At 41.9% G+C, this 25759-nt stretch overlaps 2 protein-coding genes across 2 annotated transcripts in view; one reads left to right on the plus strand and one right to left on the minus strand.

The window, feature by feature from the left end:
• The window catches only part of SHISA9 (shisa family member 9), a 276978-nt gene that overhangs the window by 183084 nt on the left and 68135 nt on the right, over positions 1-25759 (plus strand). The window lies entirely within an intron of this gene.
• Positions 8543-8851, minus strand: LOC129519159 (10 kDa heat shock protein, mitochondrial-like). Its single transcript, XM_055339366.1, has one exon. It carries the CDS (start codon positions 8849-8851, stop codon positions 8543-8545), a length of 309 nt encoding a protein of 102 aa, XP_055195341.1.

Consider the following 25759-nt stretch of genomic DNA (forward strand, 5'->3'; position numbering starts at 1 on the left):
AGGCTGCCTTGAAGTGAAAGCCTTCCCTGGGACCCTCATCCATGCTCCTACAGCTAGCTCTGATTTCTTCATCATAATATTTAACCTCACTACTGTGGTGTCTGTTTTGCTGTCTGTCCCCCCATCCCAGCTGAATGTAAGTTCCCTGAGAGCAGAGACATGTCTAATGGATCTGTGTGTTCCTGATGTCTTGTATGAGACCAGGCAAAGAATAGGTAGTTAATACAGTGAGAGTGAGAGAGCATGAGAGAGGGGAAGAGAGAAAGAGAGAAGGAAGGGAGAGAAAGAAAGGGATGGAAAGACAGAGAGAAGGAATCAAGGTAAGGAGGGGAGGAAAGAGAAAAACTAAGAAGTCAGGGAATGAAAGAATAAAATTAAGAAGAAAAGTAAGTTAGGTAGGAAGGGAGGGAGGAAGCAAGAAGAGAGGGGAGAGGAAGAAGAAATGGAAAAGAAGACTCATCAGGCCACCTCTTGAAGAGTTCAAGAGTGCAAGACATGGACTCAGGCTGTCAATGTGATCGGTATCCCAGGACACTGGGCTACAGGGTGAGCTTCTGGAGTTTTGTTCCAAAGACCCAACTTTCTCCAGGGCTCAGTCCCTTTGTTTGTGAAATGGGCTTGTCATGTCTACCTGACATAGTTGCGAGAATTAAACCACATAATCAACAATGAAAGAGTCATGGCCCCTGAAGCAGGGGAAGTCCAAACAGAAGAGGTAGAAATATCCCAAGAAAGCTCAGACGGGAGGGAGGGATCTCAGGGAGAACCCAGCTTCCAATGATGACCTGTCAGCCTTTCCTGTTCTAAGTACTGTAATTGTTAAATTCTTTTATTAGACTCTTTTCTCTGGCTCGATAGGCCCATGTCTGTGAATGGGACCTTTCTTGGGGTGCATACAGACTGTGCTATTTTGAATTCTGCATCATTAAGATAATTAGGTGCCCAGACAGAGTTTAAATACGATTAAGGGTTTGGTGCACACTGGCTGGCCCTAGTGGCGGAGTCATCTGGGGACTTGGCCTCCGCTTGCTGCTGGATTTTGGAGCTCAGAACCTTGCCTAGGACAAAATGGCTCTCCTGGGCAAATGAAGGGAAGTGTAGGGAAGGAAGGTGGTATATTTCTGAGCTCCTTCTCAGTGTCAGATGATCCACAGGGAATTCTAGATGCACTGTCGGATTTAATTTTATCCTTCTAACAGACTTGTCAGATATGTGTTGTTGCTCCCATTTTACAGATGAAGACACAGTAGTGAAGGGGTGAAGGCACATGCCTCTGGTAAGCATCTAGGAAGCCCCTCTGGCTAGGTGGCCTTCAACACATTCCTTCACCTTTCTAAGCCTGAACTTGCTGAATTTATAGAAAGAGGATAGCAATAATACCTACCATGTAGGGTGGATAAGAGAATTAAGTATCATGGGACATACATAACACTCTTATCACAGTGCTAGGAAGATACAAAGAACTTGATGACTGTAAATTAGCATTCTTATTTATTCCCAGATTACCTGGGTCTAAAGCCTAAGCCTGATGTATTAATCTAGCTTACGTCCCAATGGGAGACAGACATGGGCCCTCATGGACACAGGGAGATCCTGATTCTTTTGAGTACGTGATCATTTTTTGTTCCTATCATGCTAAAAGAATTCAATTGTGGCACGTCTGTGTGCTCATGTCTACATTACAATGTTGTAAGAATTCACTGTGGCTATGCCTGTATGCATAATATGCCTGTACATCTACAAACCCACTTCTGCAATGATGGAAAACAAACCCCACTTTTGCAATCTGTACAGAACTTTACTGTTTACAGAAGAGCTGTGTTGTATCAGCTTTTATCTCTTCTCTTCCAATGACCCTGGGTCACTGATTGACATTATCTTCTCCTCAACCTACCAATATTTTTTGTCTATAAATGTTTTCCGACCATCTTGTTAATGTCACACAATTCTAGACATAAGTGTGAATGAGAAGACAGAGTTCTTGTCTTCACGAAGCTTCCATTCTGGTGGCAGTAAATGTACAAAGGGAAAATAAGATACTTGTATGTACTAATTAGGGCTGTAAAGGAGAAAAACAACCCCAAGCTCACAGTGCATGAATATGGTCAAAGTTCATTTCTTATTCATATCATAGCTCTGCTCCATGCAGTCAGGCAGGGATCCATGATCCTTCTTTCCTCTGGCCCTGCTATTCTCTTAGGGCCCTGAAATGCTCCACTGAGCCCAGCAGACTAGGGGAGAGTGAAAGTTGGGGAACTAGATGGGAGGCTTTTATGAGGATAGGCTGTGAGGGGCAAACATAACTTCTACCAAGGTTCCATTAGCCAGAAGTGTTACGTGGCTATACCTGATTCCAAGGAAGGCTGGTAGATATGGTGTAGCTACCTTCTCAGGAAGGAAAGGAAACCAGTTTAATAAAAATGCATACATCCTCTGCCCCCATGTACACAAGTGTGATTGTGTTTTGCTGTGTGTTTGCAGCTGCATGGTTTCTTTGGAGGGACTTAGAGGGGCTGCTTTCTACAAGAGAAGGAAATATTACTGGTGGGTGTATAGCGTTCCTGCTGATCCTATGATGCTCAGTAGGGCAAATCTGACCTCTGTGACTACCTTTTTCACATCCTTCTTTCTCTCTCTTTGCCATCTCTTACTCCCATCCTACCCTGTGCTCAGATCTATACAGTGCTGTGCTTTCCTTTTCCCTTCCCTGAGTTCAGATCTTCCAGTTTTGTGAATCCCCCACTGCCCCTCAAAGGTTTCTCACAACTGAGAACCTGGGTGATTTCTTGTGTCTTTGAAAAATTCTCATCTCTTTGTAGCAGTCATGCCATTAGCCATGACTGTGGCCATTACTACTTAATTTGAACAGCCCTCAGAATTGTCATTGAACTTTTATGTGCTGAAATTTCTTTTTTTTTTTAATTTTTTTATTTATTTATGATAGTCATACAGAGAGGGAGAGAGAGGCAGAGACACAGGCAGAGGGAGAAGCAGGCTCCATGCACCGGGAGCCCGACGTGGGATTCGATCCTGGGTCTCCAGGATCACGCCCTGAGCCAAAGGCAGGCGCCAAACCGCTGCGCCACCCAGGGATCCCTGTGCTGAAATTTCAAGGCCTGTCTATCCCACTAGACTGTAGGTACTAGGGTGAAGGGACTGTGGCTTTCTGAGCACAGCTGTACATCTGGTGATTGGCACAACTCCTGATACCCAGTGGAACATTCGTGTGACATATTCAATGGACAAATGCATACATAATTGAATGCATTTGTATATCTTTTTTCACCCTCCCAGCAAGCTTAGGAATGAAGTGTCATTAGCCCCATTGTGCATTATTTCTCTTCCCCAGTTTAATAATCTTATCCGCAGGTAAGGAAATGATGCTTGAGGAATTTAATAACTACTCCAAATCATGATAGGAATAGTTGGGTGGACTTAGATTCAACTTCAGGTGTGCTTGATTTCAAATCTCATGCTATTTGGCTTTTGTTTGTTCATTTTCTACAATGTCACATTGCACCCCCATCATCTGAATACTAATATATATTATGTATTATAATATAATATTTTCATAATTTTAAATATAATTCTTGTTTATATATAATTATATGTTACACAATAAATGTATAAGTAATAATGGTATGATTCATATATTTCTTAGTACTTTTTCGAAGTACTTTCACATAGGTAATTTCATTAGAGCATCCTGATAGGTTAGAGTAGTTTGTAGCACAGACTCATTTTTATTTTCCTACTCCACAGATTTAGAAAGAAAATCTATACAGATACTTCTGCACTAGGGCTCGACAACTTTTTTTTGTAAAGGACTAAGTAGTAAATATTTTGTGCTGTGTAGACATAATCTCTATTGCTACTACTCAGCTCTTCCACGGTAGCCTAAAAAAAGCCATAGACATTATGTAAAAGATGGGTACGGCCATGTCCCAATAAAAGTTTGTTGACAAAAACAGGAGACAGCTAGATTGGGCCTACGTGCCACAGTTTGTCAACTCCTGCTCTATACAACCATGAGAAGAGCTAACATGGAAAATATGGAAAATACCAGAAAGGGCAAATCAGGCTGGAGAGTTTAAATTCACTTGCTCAAAGCCACAACGTATTTGTGGCAGAGCTGTACCCCAAATCCACATTTTTTTGCTTCCTGACATAATGTTCTTTCCACTACACCAGTCTCCCTCATTAGCTGCCATGGCGAGCATAGAGCCTCATCTCAGACTCGTGGGTTTGCCATTTGTCTCTCGCAATTGCAGATATTAATCACTGCTCAGTCTTTAGCCCTGATATCTTCCATCCACAAAATCCTAAAGAAGGGCAAGTGCTTTGCTTTCTTGAATTCTGTCTCTTTCCTAAAGAAATGAACTTAAAAGCCAGAACTGAAATTGTCTCTGATTTTCAGTTCACCAGAGTGGTTAAGGATTAAGGAGGGTCCTTGATGGAATGAGCACTGGGTGTTCTATGCAACCGATGACTCTCTAAATTCTACTTCTGAAGCTAATAATGCACGATGTGTTAATTAAATTGAATTTAAATACAATTAAAAAGAAAGAATACAGATTTAGGGCCAGGCAGTTGTGGCAGTAGAAGCTCTGACACTCACCAGCTGGGTGACTTTGGGTGCCCCAGTGTCCACATTACTAAAATGGGGATAGAAACAGTCCTTGCCTTGAAGGGGACTTCGAGGAGTTGGAAATAGTTGGATGAGGATTAAAACAGTTAAGTGTAAAAATACTTACAAGAGTGTCCTGCCACCCAGTAGGTGTTTACTGCTATTGCTGCTGGTTATCATTATAATTACTATTATTTTCCCCAAAACAGTGGAATGTGTGACTTCATACCTTTACTGCTTCTAACCTCCAATGCCTATAATGCAGTTTCTTACCTTTGGTGTTAGTGACATCTGCAGCTGAGAATTCTTGACTATGTAGCAAGGAGGTAAGTTCTCTCCACTGGAGGATGTTTAGAAGCATCCCTGACCTCTACTCACTAGATTCAGCAGCAGCATCCTCCCCCTTTTGGTTGTTAATAACCAAAAATGTGCCCAGACATTACCAAATGTCCCTTGGGTCCTTGGGGGCAAAATCTCCCCCAGCCGAGAACCACTGTTCTAATGCGATTGCTTCTTCCTCACTATGGTTTGGCAAATTCTGATATGTCCTCTCCTCATGAAGAGAGAAATTAACAGGTGTTAAGAAAAAGTCCTGAAAGCCATTAACCCTTCATTGAGACCCTCTCACTGATGTGATCAACCCAAAGATCATTGGCAAACACTTTGGAGAGAAAGTGAACAGCCTGTGGGAGGCATTTCTGATTGAAATAAAATGTTTTGGGACTTATCCCATGGATAAGTCTCTAGATCCAGATCTCTAGATCCTCTCCTCTCCATGAATGGGGAAGACATTCTGTGTGACTGAGTCAGTCACTTGGGGGAAGGCATCCGAAGAGAGCCAGGTTAGACCATGATGGAAAGAAACAAAGTCATCCTTTATTCACTCAACAAACCAAAGGCTACTTTTGTTTCTAGGGGAATGAGAGAGTATCTCCATATTCCAGAAACTCACAACCTAGTCAAAGACACAGGCATGTAGACCAATTAACTGAGCGGTTCTCCAGATTGGGGTTACAGGGCTAGGTGAGATTTGTTTAAACAGATGCTGTATTTTTCTGGATTTTGATTTTACCAAATATTAGGGAATTCTACACTGATGTGGAAAGGTAGAAATACTGACACTGCCATTCTCTGTTATGATAAAGTGTCCAAAAACATTATCATCAAAGGCCCAAGAAATAGAACTTCCTCAAAAGGAATGTCCAGGATTTTCATTTCTTTTTTTCCTGTCAGAATGATACTTTGCTGAGCAGCAGGCTATAAAAATTTGGGTCATTGCCCAATGGTGCCTATATAAATGCAGGTTCCAGATTCTTTCCTGAATTTTATTTGCTCCTCTGCAGCTCTGGTCACTGACCTAGGGAGGATGACCAAGGTGAGATATTTCTCTGTCCCCAGGCCTCAGGTTGCTGGGTGGTGTCTTTGGATTTACAAAATGGATGATTTTCATCCTTTCCATAATGCCAGGCCCATTCAGTTGGGCTGGCTGGTTCCCCCCCTCCCAAATACTCGCCCATCACCCAAGGGAGACAACATGTCAACCTAGGCTACTGGCTTTGCTTTAATTGAAAGTCATGGAGATAATGGGCTTGTTCTCTGTCAACTGTTACATCTCCATCATTCATATTACCCTCAATTCTATCAATCAGTTCATTCATTCATTTAATGACCATTCAGTGCTGTAATAAGGGGTTGGGGCATGGAAATGATCCACCGTGGCAGGGAAGAATGTTTTATCAGTGACATTGTTTAGAACTGCTAGTGTATGGTGATAATATAAATAAGACCAGATTTTCATTGATTTTATTATTGCTTTCAAATTTATTACAATCATTGTACTCCCTCTGCCTGCACTAGGGATAGATCTCCAATACACCACTACTTCCATGTATGGAGTGTCTGCTATGTGTAAGAAACTGTGTTAGAATCTGGGCACATGTGGATTGGTACAGATAGCACAGTGCTTAAGAAGTGTGCTGCAGAATTAGACTGCCTGCTTTTGTCACTTAAAACACAAACTAGTTACTTAACATTTCTGGGCCTTAGTTTTCCCATTTTTAAAATAGGGAATATTGGTGAAAGTTAAATAATCTACATCAAGCACTTATTACAGTGCCTGGTACACATTAACACCTGGGTATACATTGTGATTTATTCCACCAAATATTTATTGACCACCTGCTGAGTCCCTGACAGTGTACTAGGCACTGGGCAGGATCTAACAAAATAGTTTCTACCCAGGCCAATGGGAAAGATTGAAGGAGTTGTTTCTGCTTAAGGAAAGGGAGTGAGGGAAAAATCACATAGACGAGAGACTATTTTAGCTAAAGCTTGGTGAGGGGGTAGGAGTTTTTCAAGAAGGGAAATGGGTTTGATATGGTTAGAGCAAAGCAAGGTGAGGCCTGGTGAGAGATGAGAGTAGAAAGATGGGCAGAGGTTGGGTGATATAAAGCCTTGTTGGGAAGCTTGAGCTTTATGTCTTGTAGGTGATGGGAGGTGTTTTAGTTAATCTAGGCTAAGTTATGTGAAACAATACAGGTCTCTATCTCTCTCACAAAGCTGTTCATTGTGGAAAGCCTACAGCTTTGGCCCTTTACTCAGGAACCCATGCTGAAGGAGCAGCTCCCGTGTAGAACATCTGGACTCTTAGTAGAGGCAAAAAGAAAGGAGAGAAGATGTCAGCGCACCAAAAGTGGCCCTTAAAGATTCTGTTCAGAACTGGTACACATTACTTTCACTTATATCTCATTGGCCAATGCAAGTCACATAACTGATCCCGATGTCAATGGAACAGGAATTACTTCTTCCACCGTGAAAAGTAGGACAGCAAATATTTTGAACAACTGTGGAATCTACTATGGCATACTGTGATCGCATCTGGGTGGCAAGGAGCAAAAGTCCTAATAGATATGAAAATGTCATAAATTGTAAAGCCCTGGTCAAATGTCTGCATCCTCTTTTAAAGAAGGACTTGCTGTCCAGCTATAAGGAATGTGGTCAGCAGAGTGTCTGTAGCTACTCGTTCCTTCAAGGTTTGCCTCAGCTCTAGAGAGCTGTATCATCACTTTCTTCCCAGAGCATTCAGTATCTAGAGACTGAATGAGGCAGATTTATTTATTTTTTTAAAGATTTTATTTATTTGAGAGAGAGAGAGCAGGGCAGGGGGAGGGGAGGGAGAGGGACAAGAAGGCTTCATACTCCGTTGAACGCAGAGCAGGACATCAGGCTCAATCTCATAACCTTGAGATCTTAGCTGAAATCAAGAGTCGGGGGCACAAACTAGCTACACCACCCACATGCCCCTGAATGAGGCAGATTTATAAAGGTTGGAGCATTTTGGCCTGAAGAGGAACAACCCTAATGCATGATATTTGTTCCAAAGCTCCTTGTTGGGGGGGGGTCTCAGGCTTTTCAAGTTTGATTGCAGTTCAACCTCTCTGCCCCATCTTTGTTTCTTTCCCATTTCCCTTCATAGATGTTGACTCCTAATAAACATCTTGCACCCCAAATTCCATTTCAGCATCTGTTTTTAGAGAACCCAATGTGACATTGCTATAAAAGTAATAGTGATAATAATGTAATTATTATGATAATATACAATAATAACAATAAGACTGATGTATTTATTACATTATACTCCCCAGCAAGGGCCAATTTAGGGAAAAAATCAGGTTGCAGAATTAGTATTTAAAGCAAGAGATCATCCCTTTGGGTTTTTTTTTCTCATTTATGTATTTTTATTTGCTAATGTTTGTATCGGTAGACTAGAACAAAACTTCAGAGACACTGGATATCATTAGTTTGGATACCATTAGTTTATTATAAAAGAGAGACATGAAAATTATTTACATGATGAAAGATTTCACAACTTCACTAGAATGGGCAGCTTCACTTCATGCCATTTGAATAATGATTTCAGTCCACATACTTCCCGATAATGTCACCATCTCTAAATAAGAAATAACCCTTGTCATCTAGAACTACTTTGGTGCCTCCATATTCTGAGAGAAGAACTTTATCTCCAACTTTCACACTAACTGGTTCAATCTCTCCACCCTTTCCTTTAGGACCCGATCCAACAGCTACTACTGTTGCTTGCAACACTTTTCCTTGAGATTTTTCTGGAAGCATAATACCTCCTTTGGTTACAGTTTCAGCTGCATTCCTTTCAACTAAAACTCCATCAAAGAGGGGAAAAAACTCTCTAAACACTTGCCCTCCCATGACTCTGGCCGCCACAGTTGGACCCTGCTCTGGAGCTGCTGCTGCTGCCATCCCTTTGGGTTTTGTCTAATAAAGCCACCAATTTGTTTCTACAGGATTTTGTGCTCCTGAGGTAAATATTCCAGGCCACAGTCTCAAGTCCTTTGGAATCAACCAGAAGATGAAATTTTCATCCCAGACCATCTGAAACTCAGATTCTGGGCTAAAAAAAGCCCCCTTAAGAGAATCCATGGACTCTTTTAAAATAGTTAGAGCTGTCTAGAAATAACTATCTTGAAGCCTGTGCTATTATGTGGCCTTATTATTTTTTTTAATCAACCGTATCAGCAATGCCTCTGTTTATTAAAGTGTAATAGCAAAAGACCCATGTTTCAAGCCAGAGAGACCTGGGCTTGAATTTAGGCTCTTTACTAGCTGCTTGAGAGCAGGCAACTCACATAACTTCTCTGAAACTCCTCTAATAGAATAAGGATGACAAAATTTACTCCGTATGTTTATGGTGCAGATCAGATGAAATATTCTATATGCCCTTGTGAAGGTACACGATACAGAGTATATGCTCAGTAAATGTGCATTTCCTTCCCCTTCTATTCTTTCTCTTGGGTGAAATATGCAAATATCACTTGCTGAATAGGTAGTTTGGTCACTCCCACCTATGACTCTGGCATAAGGATTCTTCTTTCTGAGAAATGCACACTAGGAAAAAGAACAATGGGGCTGCTTTTTTCTCATACCTGGTAAAATATTTATTTTGACTAGAGTTCTCCATCCATGATGATTTAAAGGACCATATGGGCTTTCTCTTATGTATAAGCTTCTCTCAGTCAGTAAGGGATGCCTGGAGAACTAGGTTGAGATTTCTGAGATAGGGCCTGGGTGAAGCAAGAAAGAGATCAGGGACTGATTAATGATGTCTGTCACAGAAACAGAATGAGCATGGGGTGGCACACATGCCACGCACTTTCCATCTTTGTGACATTTCAATAGGATGTATCCTTCTTTCCCTCTCCAAGAGTTTTCAAGCCTGTCTCAGTTCATGGGAAATCAGATCCAGTTTTGCCTTAGCAATGATGTTGATCTAGCCAAGTGAATGAGAAATATTTGTTGGAGCTGAATTTGGAGGCAGACAGTGGAGTCTATGATAGATGCTGTTGAGTGGAGTTTTTAACATGGTAATCTTATCTCTCTCTTTTTTTTAAGATTTTATTTATTTATTTAATCATGAGAGACACAGAGAGAGAGAGGCAGAGACACAGGCAGAGGGAGAAGCAGGCTTCATGCAAGGAGCCTGATGTGGGACTCAATCCCGGCACTCTGGGATCACGCCCTGAGCCAAAGGTAGACGCCCAACTGCTGAGCCACTCAGGCACCCCATCTTATCTCTTTCTTTAGGACTCAGTTCAAATAGATCCACAAAGATGCTACTTCTCAAATCTTAGCGTTTGTAAGAATCACCTTGAGAATTTGATAGAACACAGCTTTCTGGGCTTTATCCTCAGAGATTCTGATTTAGGAGGTCTGTAGGAAAACCTGAGCATTTGCATTTATCCATACTCAAAAGTGATAGCGATGCTGCTAGTCCATGGTCCATGTTTTGAGTGACTCTGTTCTAGGACCTTGCTTCCCTCTGTGTAGTCTGCAACCAGCAGCATCAGCTTCATCTGAATTCCACTGGACATGCAAAATCTGAGGCCCCATCCCAGAGTTACTGAATCAGAACCCACACTTGAACAAGATCCCCCTAGTAATCCACATGCCAGTTAAAGTTGAGAACTACTGAGCTAGGAGCTCTTCTCCACTCCCCTGTACTGGGATAGGTGCTCAGATAGGTGGGATAGGAGGTTCTTACCATCCCTCCCCTACATCATGAAAGTCCTTATCATATAGTATTATAATCAGGATAGTCTACCTATTAGACTTTGAGCTTTTGAGAACAGGGCCCCACATCCTCATTCCTATCTATCCATTTCCTAGGGTAGTACTGCATAAAGGAGGCCCTCAGAAAAAGGCATGCTGAATGAACAATTATAGCAACCCCCAGACCCTATGTTCCACTAACCATCCCTCCATATCTTATTCAAGTTCTCTCTTGTATGATCTTTGAAGAGGGATTTGTTTCCTCAGTAATTCAGGAATATGAATGCCTCACATGGGGCATATTTGAATCCTTTAGGAGGACAAGGGATTTCCAGGCATATAGCTCTTATTTCCATGGAAGCAATTGCTGCCCTAATTATGAATCATTTCCCCCCCATTTGTGGGAGCAGGTCATGAGGATTCCCTATTTAGCAACGTCTTTTTTTCAGGATTCATGGCTCATGAGATGGCCAGAGTGTCTGATCTCCTATTTGAAGTTTTTAATTTCACAATACCTACTTTCACCTTTGCTTTTCACTTCATTGGGCACTGTAGCTTGGGAGCTTTTATTAGGGTGACTTACTGCATTATGGGGTGAAGGGGGAAGAAGATGGAGCTGATGGAACTTCTGTTCTCAAATGTGGTGTGCTGAGTTGGGAATGAGAGGACTAGAGTCATCATTGTGACAGTGCCATTTCCTTCATGCATGACCTCAGAAATTCACCTCTCCTGACTCCTCATTTTCTCATGACAGATTTGTTTGGATGTTATTAGGAGTTGGTTTTTTTCCTTTTTTGTTTCTCTTCTTTAAATTTGCTCCCTCCTTCCTCTCTTTTACCTCCCTCCCTCCTTACCTCCCTCCCTCTTGCCTTTCTTCTTTCCTTTCCTGTCTCCTGGCCTTCCTTCCTCTTTTCCTTACTTTTCTTTCTAGTCTCCTTCTTCCCTCTCTCCATCTTTGTTTTGTCCTCCCTCCCTCCATCTCCCTTTTTCCTTCTCCCTCTTCTTTCCCTTCCTTCCCAGACTTCGTCTCCCTCATTCCAAGCTTCCTTCCTCTCTCTTTTTCTTTCTTACTTCCTCCCTCCCTCCATCTCTGCCTTTGCTTTATCAGCAGAACTGTTTCTTCAAGAATTTTCTGTGGAGTGCCACTCTGTAAGCCAGTGACGAATGGAACTGCCCTGTTAGAGTGTCTGCAGCACCAAACTCCTCCACACCCTCTGTCTTTGAAATAATTTTTTAGAATCTCAGATTCCTGTGAAAGTGCAGTTTACAGACCATTAGACTTGATGTTCTCCAATGGGCATTTTGTTCCTAACAATTTAAGGATTATATGAGTAAACAAGACAAGTTGGGTTAGAATGTCTTGGCTGACATCTCACAGGAAGATAACTTTAGAGCTTTTGCCCTGGGACCTCAGAAGAGGCAGCCCTTGCAGCTCAGACTCACTCACCCTGGCTCTGACTCAGATGAGGTTCCTGGTCAACTATATTCCTGTGCCTGTTATATTATAGTTCCAGCCACTTCTCACCTGACTTCCCAGTTTGGTTGTGCCTTTCTGTTTTGGCTCTTGGTCAACCTTTCTCCTTTCATAAGTCAGTGATGCTGCCTTCTGGGAGTAACCAAACATCTGCTGGTGAGTCCATTCAGTATCCACCCAAAAAAGATTTATTGTAATATGTTCCATATGCCAGACACTGTAGTAGTCACTGGGAATGTTGTAATACATCACACACTATCCTGCCCTAGGGATTTTGTAGGTGGGCTAACCATGCAGACAGATCAATACCAGTCAGCATGATAAGTGCAATGATAGAAACCTGTGTCTGGCAGTGACAAGAGAGTATGAATTCTGTAGTGAGGCTTGGTGAGGTCAGGGAAGCTTTCCCAAGAAAGGTGATATTAGCTAAGTTTTGAAGGAAACACCCAAAATTTAGACTGGGGAGGAGGCAAGTTGTAAGATTGATGCACAAAGATTCAGAGTTGTGAAACCACACAGGATGTCTGGAACAATTATGGGCACATAGAATTATCCAGAAATACTGTCATCTATAGGAAGAGGAAGAGTAGTGGATGACGAAACCAGAGAAGCAAGACCAGATCTTAAAGGTACATTACACTAAGAAGCTTTCCGTTGCAGATGGTCAGGCAACAGTGAAGCCTTTTTGCAACTCTGATTTCCCTCAAAAGTAATGGTGGAAGATTTAGAGGACAAAGAAAAATGAAAGAAATAAGAACCCCTTCCCCTACCTTGCCTATGGAAGCCCATCCTCCAAAGGCAGCAATTGCCTCTTCTAGTCTTATATCTATGCAGTTTTTTTTTTATAATGGAGATAATCCCATTGGTGAATTTTCAACCGGTTTCTCAAGTCCAGACCTGCCTACTAGAGCCATTATGTTATGAGCTGAGTGATATCTTGAACCTGAAGCAAAATCTCAATGAACCAGAAATTGCTTAGTAGTCTTTTGTTTTGAAGTGTTTTATGTTAGAATAGTTTAGACTTGTACAAAAGTTGCAAAGATAATATAGGGAGTTCCTATATACTCCTTGCCCCAGTTTCACATTTAATAGGCTTAATTAATTGCAGTTTATTGGCATCACTTATTACACAAATAAGAAAATAGACAACTCATGGGGATTTGTCTAAAAACATAGTGTCTGATTGCTGCCTCCCCATGACTCCCATCTCCTGTGTAGCTGTAATACTGGACACTGAGAATGACAATTCATGTTGATAACCCTGAAGGGACACATCTGTAGATCATCCATGCGGAAGCAGGAAATGAACTCAGATGGTAAGAAGATTCCCCACCACACAAATGAAAATAAATAAAATTTTCTCTTCTCCCTGAAATAAAGATTTGACATTACCATTCTAAGAATGTTTCTGAGCCTCATCTTTGAACGCATAGCCAGTTGGAGATGGCTCTACTGGATTTAACTCTAGATCTTTCTTGTCTGGGGTGGACTGGGTGAAGTGGGAGCCCAGGGATCATTGTAATTGTATTAGATAATAGGGTTTCTAGCATGACCAGGCTGAATGGTGTAGCCACAACTACTTGTTAGGTCTTCCCTAACTCCACATCATCAGTAGCCTACATGTTCCCTTCTGTAGCAGTACAGTCTGAGCCCCCCAAACTATACTGCTTAAGCCAGACAGTTTATTTATTTTTTTTTATTTATTTATGATAGTCAGAGAGAGAGAGAGAGAGAGGCGGAGACACAGGCAGAGAGAGAAGCAAGCTCCATGCACCGGGAGCCCGACGTGGGATTCGATCCCGGGTCTCCAGGATCGCGCCCCGGGCCAAAGGCAGGCGCCAAACCGCTGCGCCACCCAGGGATCCCTAAGCCAGACAGTTTAATTCTCTACAGCTTCAAGTTCCACTTGACTCCACTTGGTTTTCACAGTTGAGCTAAATGCATGTAATCAGAACCCAATTGATTATTACAACTCTTTGGCCAGCTGCAGTGGGAACTTTGCAAGTAGAAACCATTAGTCTATAATGATAAACTCCAAGTTTTGATTTGGAGCTACCCACAGTTATTTCGCCTTCCTATGAAGTCTGCAGACAGTGCACTATCAAATTGTCCTTTTGATGGTCCATCATCTGGCTCAAAATACCTCTTCCTTTTGTTTACCCCAAATTTAATATTATTTTTTTATCATGTCCTCATTTCACCAAGGGAGAGAGATTTCCATAGGGATGGAGAAACCTTGATGTTTGCACACTGTTGAAGAATTTTTTTTAGAGGGGAGATTATTCAAGATGCTATAGAATATGTAACAGGGACCATAAGGCTTCTCCCTAATTCCCCTTTTTATATGTTTTATGGGAAAAGATATAGTCAAGTTAGTAGGGATGCACTTAAGAGCATGTGGAGGTGGGTAAATGTCCTCAGTAGATGTTTCTTTTATTCTAATTAGCCTACTTGCTTAACATATCAGTGAAAGTTTTCAGTCTAACACCACAGTGTGCCAAGGATAAATATGTTCCCATAACCATCCTTTGGAATTTAAACTGTTACAGCAGAGGGTGATGAGGACTTCACACATGGCAGAGGGAAGACCAGTGGGTCAGCTGCACTGGTCCCCAATGGGAGGTCATACTGTGGCCTGTCACCATTCTTTGGCTATGCTCCCTAGCCTTGTTGGATATTCCTGTTGGACTGCCAACAGCAACTGACTGCCACTAGACCAATACATAAACTATCATAAAAATATATCTATTGCCACCGAAAGGGAGAGTTAGCCATCAAGCAGATAATATTAAGGCAGATAAGTAAATTCTCTCCTAGGGGCTAAATCACATGGAAAGCTAAATTATAGTCAAAATATTCCTGGGGCAGTACCACTGGGGATGCTGAGCATGCTTGTTTTGACCTACAAGGATCAATTGTACACATCTTTCCCCAAATCCAACATTCATGTTGGTTGCTTGCAATTGCAATGGTGAGAATACTTACACCATGATAATTGACAAATGTTACAAATTACTGCCTTTTTTCTTCTCCCAGGAATCTGATTTTTAAACATTTATCAGCATATCACTTGACTTATTACATGTACCATAAAGCATATATAAGTTGGTAGCACAGCCCTGGACATCTACTGCACAGTCTTTGGAAGGCCGACCAGTGTCTTCTTCCTTTACTCTTCTTCTTGTGGTTGGACAAGAATTCTGCTGATGGATGTATCTGCTGTTATGTCCCAGCATGGGAGATTTTTTTCCTTGCTACTTCTTTAAGTTGGTATTACTTATTTCTGCTCTTGTGTCCATCTTATATTCAGTGGATAACCTGGTTTCTGAATTCCAGGTTCTTTGGGGCCATAATGCTGTTGGCTTTACATACACTCTTGGGACAGAAAGTGGAAAGATAAAGCAAGTGGCGAGGACTACTGTCATTTTTAGTGCCTGTTACCATCTATCTTTAAGTGCTCTTCCTGAAACAATAGATTTAATGGGAGCTCAAACTGCATGTGAAAACTAGCCTTCTGCTGATCTTGGGTCCTGGTTTGGACAAATAGAAGGAAGCAGAGGCCACCACTAAGTTGATTTTGCTCTTTCTAATGAAGGATATAGTGCCAAAAAATTAAGTTTCTTTCATTAGTGAAAATGAGGGTCCTTCGTCAACTCTCACATTATACAAAGAAAGAAGGAAAAAAAATCAGGCAGAAGAGAAGGCAGGGAGCCTAGAAAAAGTAAACAATTATTTGTGATTTATTGATCCCTGCAAGAAGATAGAGCTTTTGGCAGAACAAGGAGCATCTTTCTTAATTAGTGCCATGATTTTTCAGCAGTTATTGACAATGCAGTGTCTTCAGCCCTGTTGTTTCCTTAATGCAAGCTTCTTTGTCTGCAGTCTTCACCATCTAGTTTGGATTCTCTATCAGAGGGATGAGAGGGAAAGAAGATTCACTGCTTCTCCCCAGGAAACCATAGGAGCTCCTCGATTGCAGCATAGTACAGTGTTGGAACCAACCTTGGATTCAAATTCCAGTTGTGTCACTTAGCAATTATGTGGCCTTGGGCAAATTTTAACCTCACTGGGTCTTAGATTACTTAGCTTGCGCACCTATAAAATGGAATAATCAGACCTGCTTCGTGATTTTATTGAGAGAATTAGAGGTGAGGTGTGGAATACATTTCACAGTTCAGGCAGAAAGGGGCAGTTATAAGTAATAGTAATGATTGGACAGATCTATTTCTTCAATCTGCTGACAGGTGCAGTATTCACTTTCCTAACAAATATTTAATGAGAATCTACTGTGTTTTAGACACTGAACTTTTATCACTGAACATAACATACAAAAAACTGCCAACCTCATGGAGCTTACATCCTAGTACATGATGAAAAATTTAGTTGAGTTGAGAAGACACTGGAAGCCTCAGCCCAATGGACAAGGCTGAAGTCAAAATTTTTGCATTGAGGAAATAAAAAGGTTACTATCCAAACCCACTGGGAGGAAGTGAGGTAATACTTTTTGAAGCCAACATTTTTTGAGCTCTTACAATGAAGCAGCTTGGCAGAGTCAAAATTCAAACCCAGGTGTGCTGAATCCCGAACTAATGCTCTTAGCCATTACTAATGAATGAGACACCAACTGGATGGATGGGATATTCCCTTGAAACTTCCTTCACTCTAGATTTAGGCACAGGTTTTGGGACTAGCTTTCTGGAGAAAAGTCTGATTTCAGTTAATTTTAATATATAAGCTTTATAAGGTCAAGGTACATATCTTTTTGGCTGGCTACCATATTCTAGAAGCTAATTGAGTTTCTGGAGCTTAATAATTACCCCAAAATATTTTGAATGAATGAATCAATCAATCAGTCAATGAGTGAGTATGGTAGGATATGTCCTTCCTGGTCCTTGGTTTTTCTACAGAAGGGAAGACAGCTGAGTTGGACTTATTCAGCACAAAGGACAGTGACATATGTTTCTTTGAGGAGATAGTATTTCTTAAAAAGATTTTATTTATTTATTTGAGAGAAGGGGGACAGAGTGGAGGGAGGGGCAGAGGAAGAGAATCTTCAAGTGGACTCTCCACAGAATGCAGAGCCCAACACAGGGCTGTCTCACCACCTGTGAGATTGTGACCTGAGCCGAAACCAAGAGTCAGAGGCTTACCTGACTGAGCCACCCAGGTGCTCCCTTTTGAGGAGATAATACTGCATCTGAGGAACAGTGAGTAGGTTGGTAAGCCTAGAAGATACGGTGGCATGGAAGAACAATGGGGAGTGAGAAACTAGTACAGTCAGGTCATGGAGGTTCTTGAATGGCATGCTAAGGAAACTGGATTCTATCCAGGGGCTGCAGGGAGCCAATGAAAACCACGCCTAAATATGGTTGGAGTAGTTAAGAATTAAGATGATTCTGGAGCCAAGAAGAGAAAAGGTTTGCTTAAGGCCAGACCACAGAACAGGGACAGAGCAGAAACTAGAAACCCTAAAGCTAGGGAATTTCTTCTAAGCCACACTGTGTCATCTTAATTCTTGTGGGAAAATGTGAACTGAGCTTTAACTGTATATTATTTCTGCTCAGGGCAGATTTCTTGTTTTTGTTTTGATTATCTCCTCTGTTAGGTGGGACGACTTTTGCCTGTAGACAAGAATTTGAGAGAAGCCCACATGTACCAAGAAATGATAATTACTCTAAACACTGCCTAGTCAAAGGGTTAATTAGGGTTTGGAGTCCCAGAGGGGCAAAGGAGAACACTAGGTCAGCATTCTGGAGAACACCTTCAAATAGGTCTCTGGAAATATGTTGGAGTAGGATCTAAATATGTTGGAGGATGTTCTAAATGTCGGAAAGATATGCTCAGGACTCTGTGACCATCTTTCCTGGTGTCATCAGGCATGGTGTACACACATGCACACACACATGAATAGGTACATATCCCTTCCAGCACACACCTGCATGCTCAACTCATAGTTCTGGTGCTACCCACACATGCACACTGTCAACATACATTTCCCACACATCCCCACACAATCTGAATACACACAAACACACATTCCCCACACTCAGTGAAATATATCCACCACACACTCACAGAAGCAAGAGCAGATGCAATGCCTTATGCTCACACCCTTACACACCCCTGCAAACACACACCTACCACACACACCATGCAGTTTCTACAACACACCCATACAGCTCATGCTCTTAGTCACAGAAATATACTACACACCTGTATCAAAACCCTCCCACTCAGAAAATATACAAACCTCATACTCACCTACTCACCCCAGTTACATAAACACTCATTCCTCTATTACTCCACCACAGCAAACCACAGCCCACATTCTATATTTATACCTATATCTATGTATATATGTATAGCCATAGCCATATCTCTATCTATATTTATCCACACACACATACCCCATACACACATACACACTGTCGTTCACTCACATGTATGCACACACACATATGCCATGACTATACCTTGTATATATACCATACTCATTTCCTAGGGACCATAATTCGACAGTGAAGACATTGCCTGGGGCCAAATGCAATCCTTGCCTAGGATCACTAAAAAAATGTTATTTAAACTTTAAAGTTTTTATTGGGAAATAAAATTCTATTTGCCTATTTTTGGCTCCCCTGAGGTTAAATATGGCCTTATTCGATGCTCAAGCAGCTTCCGGGATTATGTAACTCCAACAGCTCTGACTTCTGACGTCAGTGCCTCCTCTACCCTTGGTGATGGGAGTGTAAAGCCTTTTCATTCACCACTAGCAGCAGCAGCAGGTGTTCTGGGCAAAGGGATATTTACTGCTCTGGTTAAAGGATGGAATATTTGGGGGAAAGTGATACCCTCAGCCCATATTATGAGCTTCCTGAACATAGGAAAACTCAGACCAAAACATGAAAAATGGTCTCTTCTTGCACATACACCTTCCCAGGCTCTCTTGATGTGAGATGAATGCCTGGGAAAAAGACTGGAACTCCAGCTGATCAGGCTCATGTTCTGAGCCTGAGTGTTCAAGGGCAACTGGGAATAGAGATGAGGAGGACCATGCGGAGAAACTGTGGTTTAATGCCTTGAGCTTTTCTGCTCATGCTCCCTGGGCACCAGGTCATAGAGGGTTTCAAAAATCTACCTACTGGCAGGGACTGTAGCACCAGGCAGAGGGTAATGTTGCATGATGGTTAAGCACATGGCGCCTAGAGTCAGGTTACCTTGCGTCACATCCCAGTTCCTTCATCTAATAGCTTCTTGGGCCCCGGGGTGCTTACCTGGCTTTTCTAAGCCTTGTTTTCCCCAACTCTAAAATGGGGATTGTTGTGATGTCCAAGAGATAGAATCATGAACAGTGCCTGGCACATACAAAATATTCAGTGGTCTTCATCATCATCAATTTAAAAAAAAAAAACAGGCCTATTTTTCTGGTATCAACTCTGGCCAAGATTGGATTTTTTAAAAAAATTAATTTAATTTTTTAAATTTAAATTCAATTAGCTGACATATAGTACATTATTAGTTTCAGATGTAGAGTTCAGTAAATCATGAGTTGCATATAATACCCAGTACTCATCACATCATGTGCCCTCCTTAATGCCTATCACCCAGTTACCCCATCCCTCAACCCCTCTCCCCTCCAGCAACCCTCAGTTTATTTTCTATAATTAAGAGTCTCTCATGGTTTGTCTTCCTCTCTGATTTCTTCCCATTCTATTTTCCCTCCCTTCCTCTATGATCCTCTTGCTGTTTCTTATATTTCGACATATTAGTGAAACAATTATGATAATTATCTTTCTCTGATTTTTTAAAAAAGACTTTATTTATTTATTCACCAGAGACACACACACACACACAGAGAGAGAGAGGCAGAGACACAGGCAGAGGGAGAAGCAGGCTCCATGCAGGGAGCCTGATGTGGGACTCGATCCCGGGTCTCCAGGATCATGCCCTGGGCTGAAGGCGGCACTAAACTGCTGAGCCACCCGGGTTGCCCTTTTTCTCTGATTAACTTATTTAGCTCGGCATAATACCCTCCAGTTCCATCCATGTTGATGTAAATGGTAAGTATTCATCCTTTCTGATGGCTGAGTAATATTCTATTGTGTGTATATATATTTATATATGATTATATATAGAGATATAATATAGTACAATATATGTATATCACATCTTTATCCATTCATCTGTTGATGGACACCTAGGCTCTTTCCATGGTTTGGCTATTGTAGACATCGCTGCTATAAACATTGGGGTGTGTTTACCCCTTCATCCAAGATTGAATTTCCTGCTCTTTGGTTTTTCCTTTGAAGGAAAAACCCCTTTCCCCCATGTTGACCCTTCAGTATTTCCTCAGATATGCTACATTTATTTGCTTATAGCTCATGTCTTTGCTCATGTTGACTCCTCTCCATGCACTACCCTCCTCTACCTAGTTGGTTTGGCAAACTTTTGCTCACCCTTCAAGTGTGGCCTAATCCTGGTTAGGTTTCCCAGATACCCCAAGGCAGACTCAGGTTTATTCCACTCTGTCTCTGCTCCTTGTTCTTGGTGACCTTTGTGCCCCATCCTTCACCTTTGTGGCAGACTTGGCCCTCTTTGGCAGCAGCAAGAGACAGGGAGAGGTTCACAACAGTCTCTAGGATATGTAAGTCTCTAAGACTACTCCAAGCCTTGCTGCTCCACATGTGTTCTAAGGAGTCATCGTCATCACCTAGGAGTGTGTCAGAGGTGCAGAACTTCAACTACCCCAGACATACTGAACTGGAGTACAACCTTTAATAATGAGGTGATTCATAATGACATTTGAGAAGTAATGTCTAGGACTCCCCCCATGCAATGATGGTGAGAAGCAGAGCAGGTGAAGTATTATGTGCATTTGTGAGAACTTGGTTTATTTTTTCTGGTTTCAACCATGGCCATGGAGGAAAATGCAGGTAGATATCATAGGTACGTGAGATGCCATCAAGAATATGATCGTGGTCTGTCCCTTTTACTGAATCCCCAAATCTTTCTCCATATTATCTTCATCTTTGCCCTCATCTTAAACCTTTCTCAAACTCTATCCCAGTATTCCCAAGGTGGAATCAGCAGACTGTGGGTTATTCTGCCCCTAATTATTGCACATTTACTTGCACATATTTTTTTATATTATAATTAACACGAGAAAGAAGCTCCAAAAACGGAACAACCAAGAATGGCACCCAGTCTCTTTGATTTTCAGTAGACTACGTCCTCCATTTGCCTGAACAACAAAAAGTTCAGCTTGCTCTAATGGTCACAAGAATATAAAGACTCTGTCGCTTTGTCCTCTTTATATATCCTATTCATCAAGACATGCTCCCCCAACTCTCTTCAATTACTATCTATCTCTACTGTTGTTTTAGAAAGACTGTTTCCAAATTTACATGACTGCATAATTAAACCTTTACAAATTCTTGAACTAAATATATTTTATATGCTTATCAATTAGCCAAATGCACTATTCTCATTCAGAAAAAAATAGATTTCCCTGCTGGCTGTTCTGCACACCAGCACACATGCCTCCTTTATCTTTAGACTCTATTCTCCACAAAAATAAGACTATGGATGAGCTGACACCTAGTAGGTATGCTTAGGAAATTTGTCTTAGATGAGTGAATACGTAGGGCCCTTGGGCCCAGGAAGTCTGACTTTTTCATCTTCATATCCCTAAGGTTCCTGGCACAGAGTAGGTTGCTATAATTAATTTTGAATGAATGAGTGGACAGCAGGAGCCATCAGTTCTGCAGCCGTTGCCCATAGGGGTCAGAATGGCTCCCTAGATTAAATTACGTGAGAAAAAGATCAGGGAAGAAAACAAAGCAGAAACCTTATTTCATGCATATTATGATACTGCTCTTTTCATTCAGTGTAAATAAATAAAAGGGGCTAGTTCCAACAATGGAACTGTGAAAATACCCAGAGATGCATATAACAAGTCTACCACTACGACTCCCTAGAAATAAATTCATCTGGCCGAGCTATTTATTTCAGACTCACTTTTTTTTTTTTTTTTTCAGAATAAGTCTGCTGTCCTCCATACAAGTCAGAAGAGTGTGCCTGTATGCCTGCTTTATCTTTAGGTTCCGTGGTTTTCTCTGTTTGTCATCATGTGTCTCTTTTTGTGCCTGAGTCTCTCTGGGCTTGTGGGTTGCAAGCAACAGAAACAAATTCTGGATGACTTAAACAAATAAATGACCAATGGGAAGAAATATGGGACAGATCACGGCTTTGGGAGAAATGCTTGAAAACTTCACTTTAGAAAGGAAAGAGACCAGGGAAGTTTCAGAGAACTGGAACTAAAGAGGCCTTTTAACATGGTCTGTCATTGAGATGAGTGAGCCTCAACCATTTTCCATTAGTGGGTCACTCAACTCAAGATTTAAATGCCAGCAACGTGGTATATGATTGTCTTTGTCAAGGCAAGGAGAGAACACTCAGTTTGCTGGATTGATCAAGACTGCATCAGAGTAATAGATAATGTGGTAGACAGAATAATGGTCCCAAAGAGATCCACATTCTAATCCCAGAAACTGTGAATATGTTATGGTAAGGGAGAGTTAAGGTTGCAGATGGAATTAAAGTTGCTAGTCAGTGGACTTAAAGATAAGGAGACTATAATGTGTTATCCAAGTAAGCCATTATAATCCCAAGCGTCCTTTAAATGTGGACAAGGTAGGCAGATGAGGGTCAGCGTGATGTATTATAAGAAAAACTAAACCAGCCAATGCTGACTTTCAAGATGGAAGACATCCGTGAGCTAAAGAATGAAGGCAGTTTCTAGAGGCTGTAAAAGGTGGGAAAATGTTTTCCCCTAGAAAAGAATGCAGTTTTGTTGACACTTGGATTTTAGCCCCATGAGACCCATTTGGATTTCTGACCTCAAGATACATAAAATAATAAATTTGTATTGTTTTAAGCCACACATTTGTGTGCGAGTTTGCCATAATAGCAATAGGATATAGATACAGATTTTCAACCAGAAACAACAACAACAACAACAACAATAACACATGTCCAAAACAGAGTTGGCCTATAAATGTTTGTTTCCATATTGGCCTTTGATGAAAAACTTAGTGTTTGCAATCCACTCAGGGGTAGATAATCATAGTTTTGTTCCAATGCATAGCACAGAGGAGGTGCTTGATGAATATTGGCTTCCTAAATTGATAGACTGTGGAACTTTCTTGCTCTTGGCTCTTCCTGTGTGGTGTTCAGTGGATTGCGAGGCGTTCTGTGCCCATTGTTCTGGAACCTTGTGATGGAACCCCAATGTGTGACTTCCCACAAAGAAAGGGCTCCTCAGTCCCTCCTTCCCACCGGGCCTTCAGATAAGGCAAAATCATGCCCCATAGTACCAATTCCACCCCATTACAAGCTCCAGAAAACAGAGAGATGTGGCCCTCTGGAGGGGTCCAAACCTGATGTTCCAGGATGTTTGCCAGTCTTCTCTGGAGCATGAGAAAATATTGTACTTTATGATCGTTCATTTTGATTACACTTCTGCTCCAGGGAGTGTGGTACTTTTTTTCTGCAATGTTTGGGAACGAAGCATCTCTGGGTATTGGTCTATGCCCATCAGAAATCAGTGTTGTGATATAATTACATTTTTACATTTGCAAAGCAGATGGATCATCAACGAGCAGGTGGCTTAAGCTCCTGTTTCAAATAGAGGCAACAGATATGAGGGCTGGGCTGGGGGTGGGGGATTGAAATCTCTCCTCTGTTCCCAGATAAGAGTCATCTAGTTTCTGCCTATGATGCTTTTATAAGGAGGCTAGCAGGGAGATACCTGCAGACTCAAGGAGGGAAATTCATATTTATTAAGCACCTACTATGTGTTGAGTTCTTTCCATACCTTATTCATTTAATCTTTATAACAGACCTGAGAAGTAGGTTTTAAAGTGAAAAATGAAAAGACCAGGGCTCCAGGAAGATAAGTTATAGACCTGTAGATACCCAGTTGGTGTGGTAGCCATTAATGCTTGCTGTCCATCAAATAGTCCCTGGGCCCTGAACTTCCCAAAGAGTGATTTCTCTGCCCTGACCTTTGAATGTGGCCATGCTTGTTTAGGATGGTGACCTGTGAGTGGAAATGAAGTATATCTGTTCTGGGTAGGAAGCCACTACATTTAGGAGCCACTTCATTCTTTGCCATGTGGTTCCCCTTCCCCTCCCTCCCTCTACCCCCCGCACCATGGTGATAGGCAGTGTTCGGAATAGTGGATGCACGGTCAGCTGGGTTTTGGCAGTAAGGCTACCATGAAGCAGACCCCCCAGCTAGTGCATGAGACATGAATCATGAGTGAGAATAGATCTTTGTGTTAAGCCACTGGGATTTTGGGGGCTATTTGGTACCTACCCCTTTGTTGCTGCTAAAGAGAATATATGGAATTTGACCACTTATTAGCCTGAATTTCCTTCTGCATGGCGCCAAAGCAGACTTGGTTTCTTATCCATGATCTGTGTAGAGAATTAAGCCTTTATTGTTTATTTTGGGGGTGGTGGTGGTGGCCATGATTCTTTAGTCAATGGGGTCTGTGAAAGCAGAGAAGGTTACACGGTTGTCATATTGTTTTGTAAGGATTGTTTCTGCCTCCCCAGGAAGAGTGCAAGGATGAGGGGCTCTGTCCCTTTCTCCACATCCCTTGTGGTCCTCAGGACGGCTCACATTGTCGAGTTGATGGACTAATACCAGCAGGAGCTACCAGGAAAACAGATTGAAATGGTTAAAAAGACAATGAAATAATGGGAGGGGATGGATTAAGAAAATGGAAGCCCTTGAGGTGGCGCAGAAGTAGATTAGGGAAGAATGGATCTGACCAGTATTCAATGGAATGAGTTGCAATTGGAGTGGGATGGAACGGCTGGGCACAGAATAGCTCATAGTGGAATTCTTGGAATAAGATGGGGGGAAGCATTTGGATAGGACGGAGTGGAATGAATTAGATAGAGCAGAATTATTTATTGCATTAAGCACACAGAGTGGGCTGGAAAGCATTCTTTTCTTCTAGTCTCCTATTCCTACCCACCCGCCCCCACCTTCACCGCTGCCCCAGGGTCTATTTTTGCTACTGTAAGTAGTCAACATGCTGTTGAGCAAATGCCATTGTTAAAAAGACATCCCCTCTCTGAGGGAAATAATTTCGATCTCCTCATTAGCTCCACCAGGCTGCTCCAGGGATGGCCTCTGGCCTTTAATGGTATGAATGTGTGTGCGTGTGACACACACACACACACACACACACAAACATGCACACACACACAGCGGAGTAGGGAATGATCCTAACTGGTATACCCACAATACAGCGTTCCTACCAACTAGTGATTACTCGGCCTGGGGGTGATATTGCTGGGCCAGGGGGCATTGGGCCACTTCTCTCCTGGGGACGTGTGTCTTACTATATACCATCAACTCCAGCTCCTCTGCCTCTTCCCCATATCTGCTCTCCCTCTGCCCCTGCTCTGTGTTCCCTGTATAGTAACAAGAGGCTTGCTCTGCTTTTTCCTTCCTTCTCCCAGAACGAGGGAATGTGCTTGGAAACAGTTGCCGAGGGAGCAAT

This window comes from Nyctereutes procyonoides, unplaced genomic scaffold (assembly GCF_905146905.1).
Source record: "Nyctereutes procyonoides isolate TBG_1078 unplaced genomic scaffold, NYPRO_anot_genome, whole genome shotgun sequence".
In the NCBI taxonomy this organism is placed as follows: Eukaryota; Metazoa; Chordata; class Mammalia; order Carnivora; family Canidae; genus Nyctereutes; species Nyctereutes procyonoides.

What these genes read in the sequence shown, in the direction of transcription:
- LOC129519159 (XM_055339366.1), bottom strand. Translation starts at nt 8,851, where the DNA reads ATGGGAGGGCAAGTGTTTAGAGAGTTTTTTCCCCTCTTTGATGGAGTT.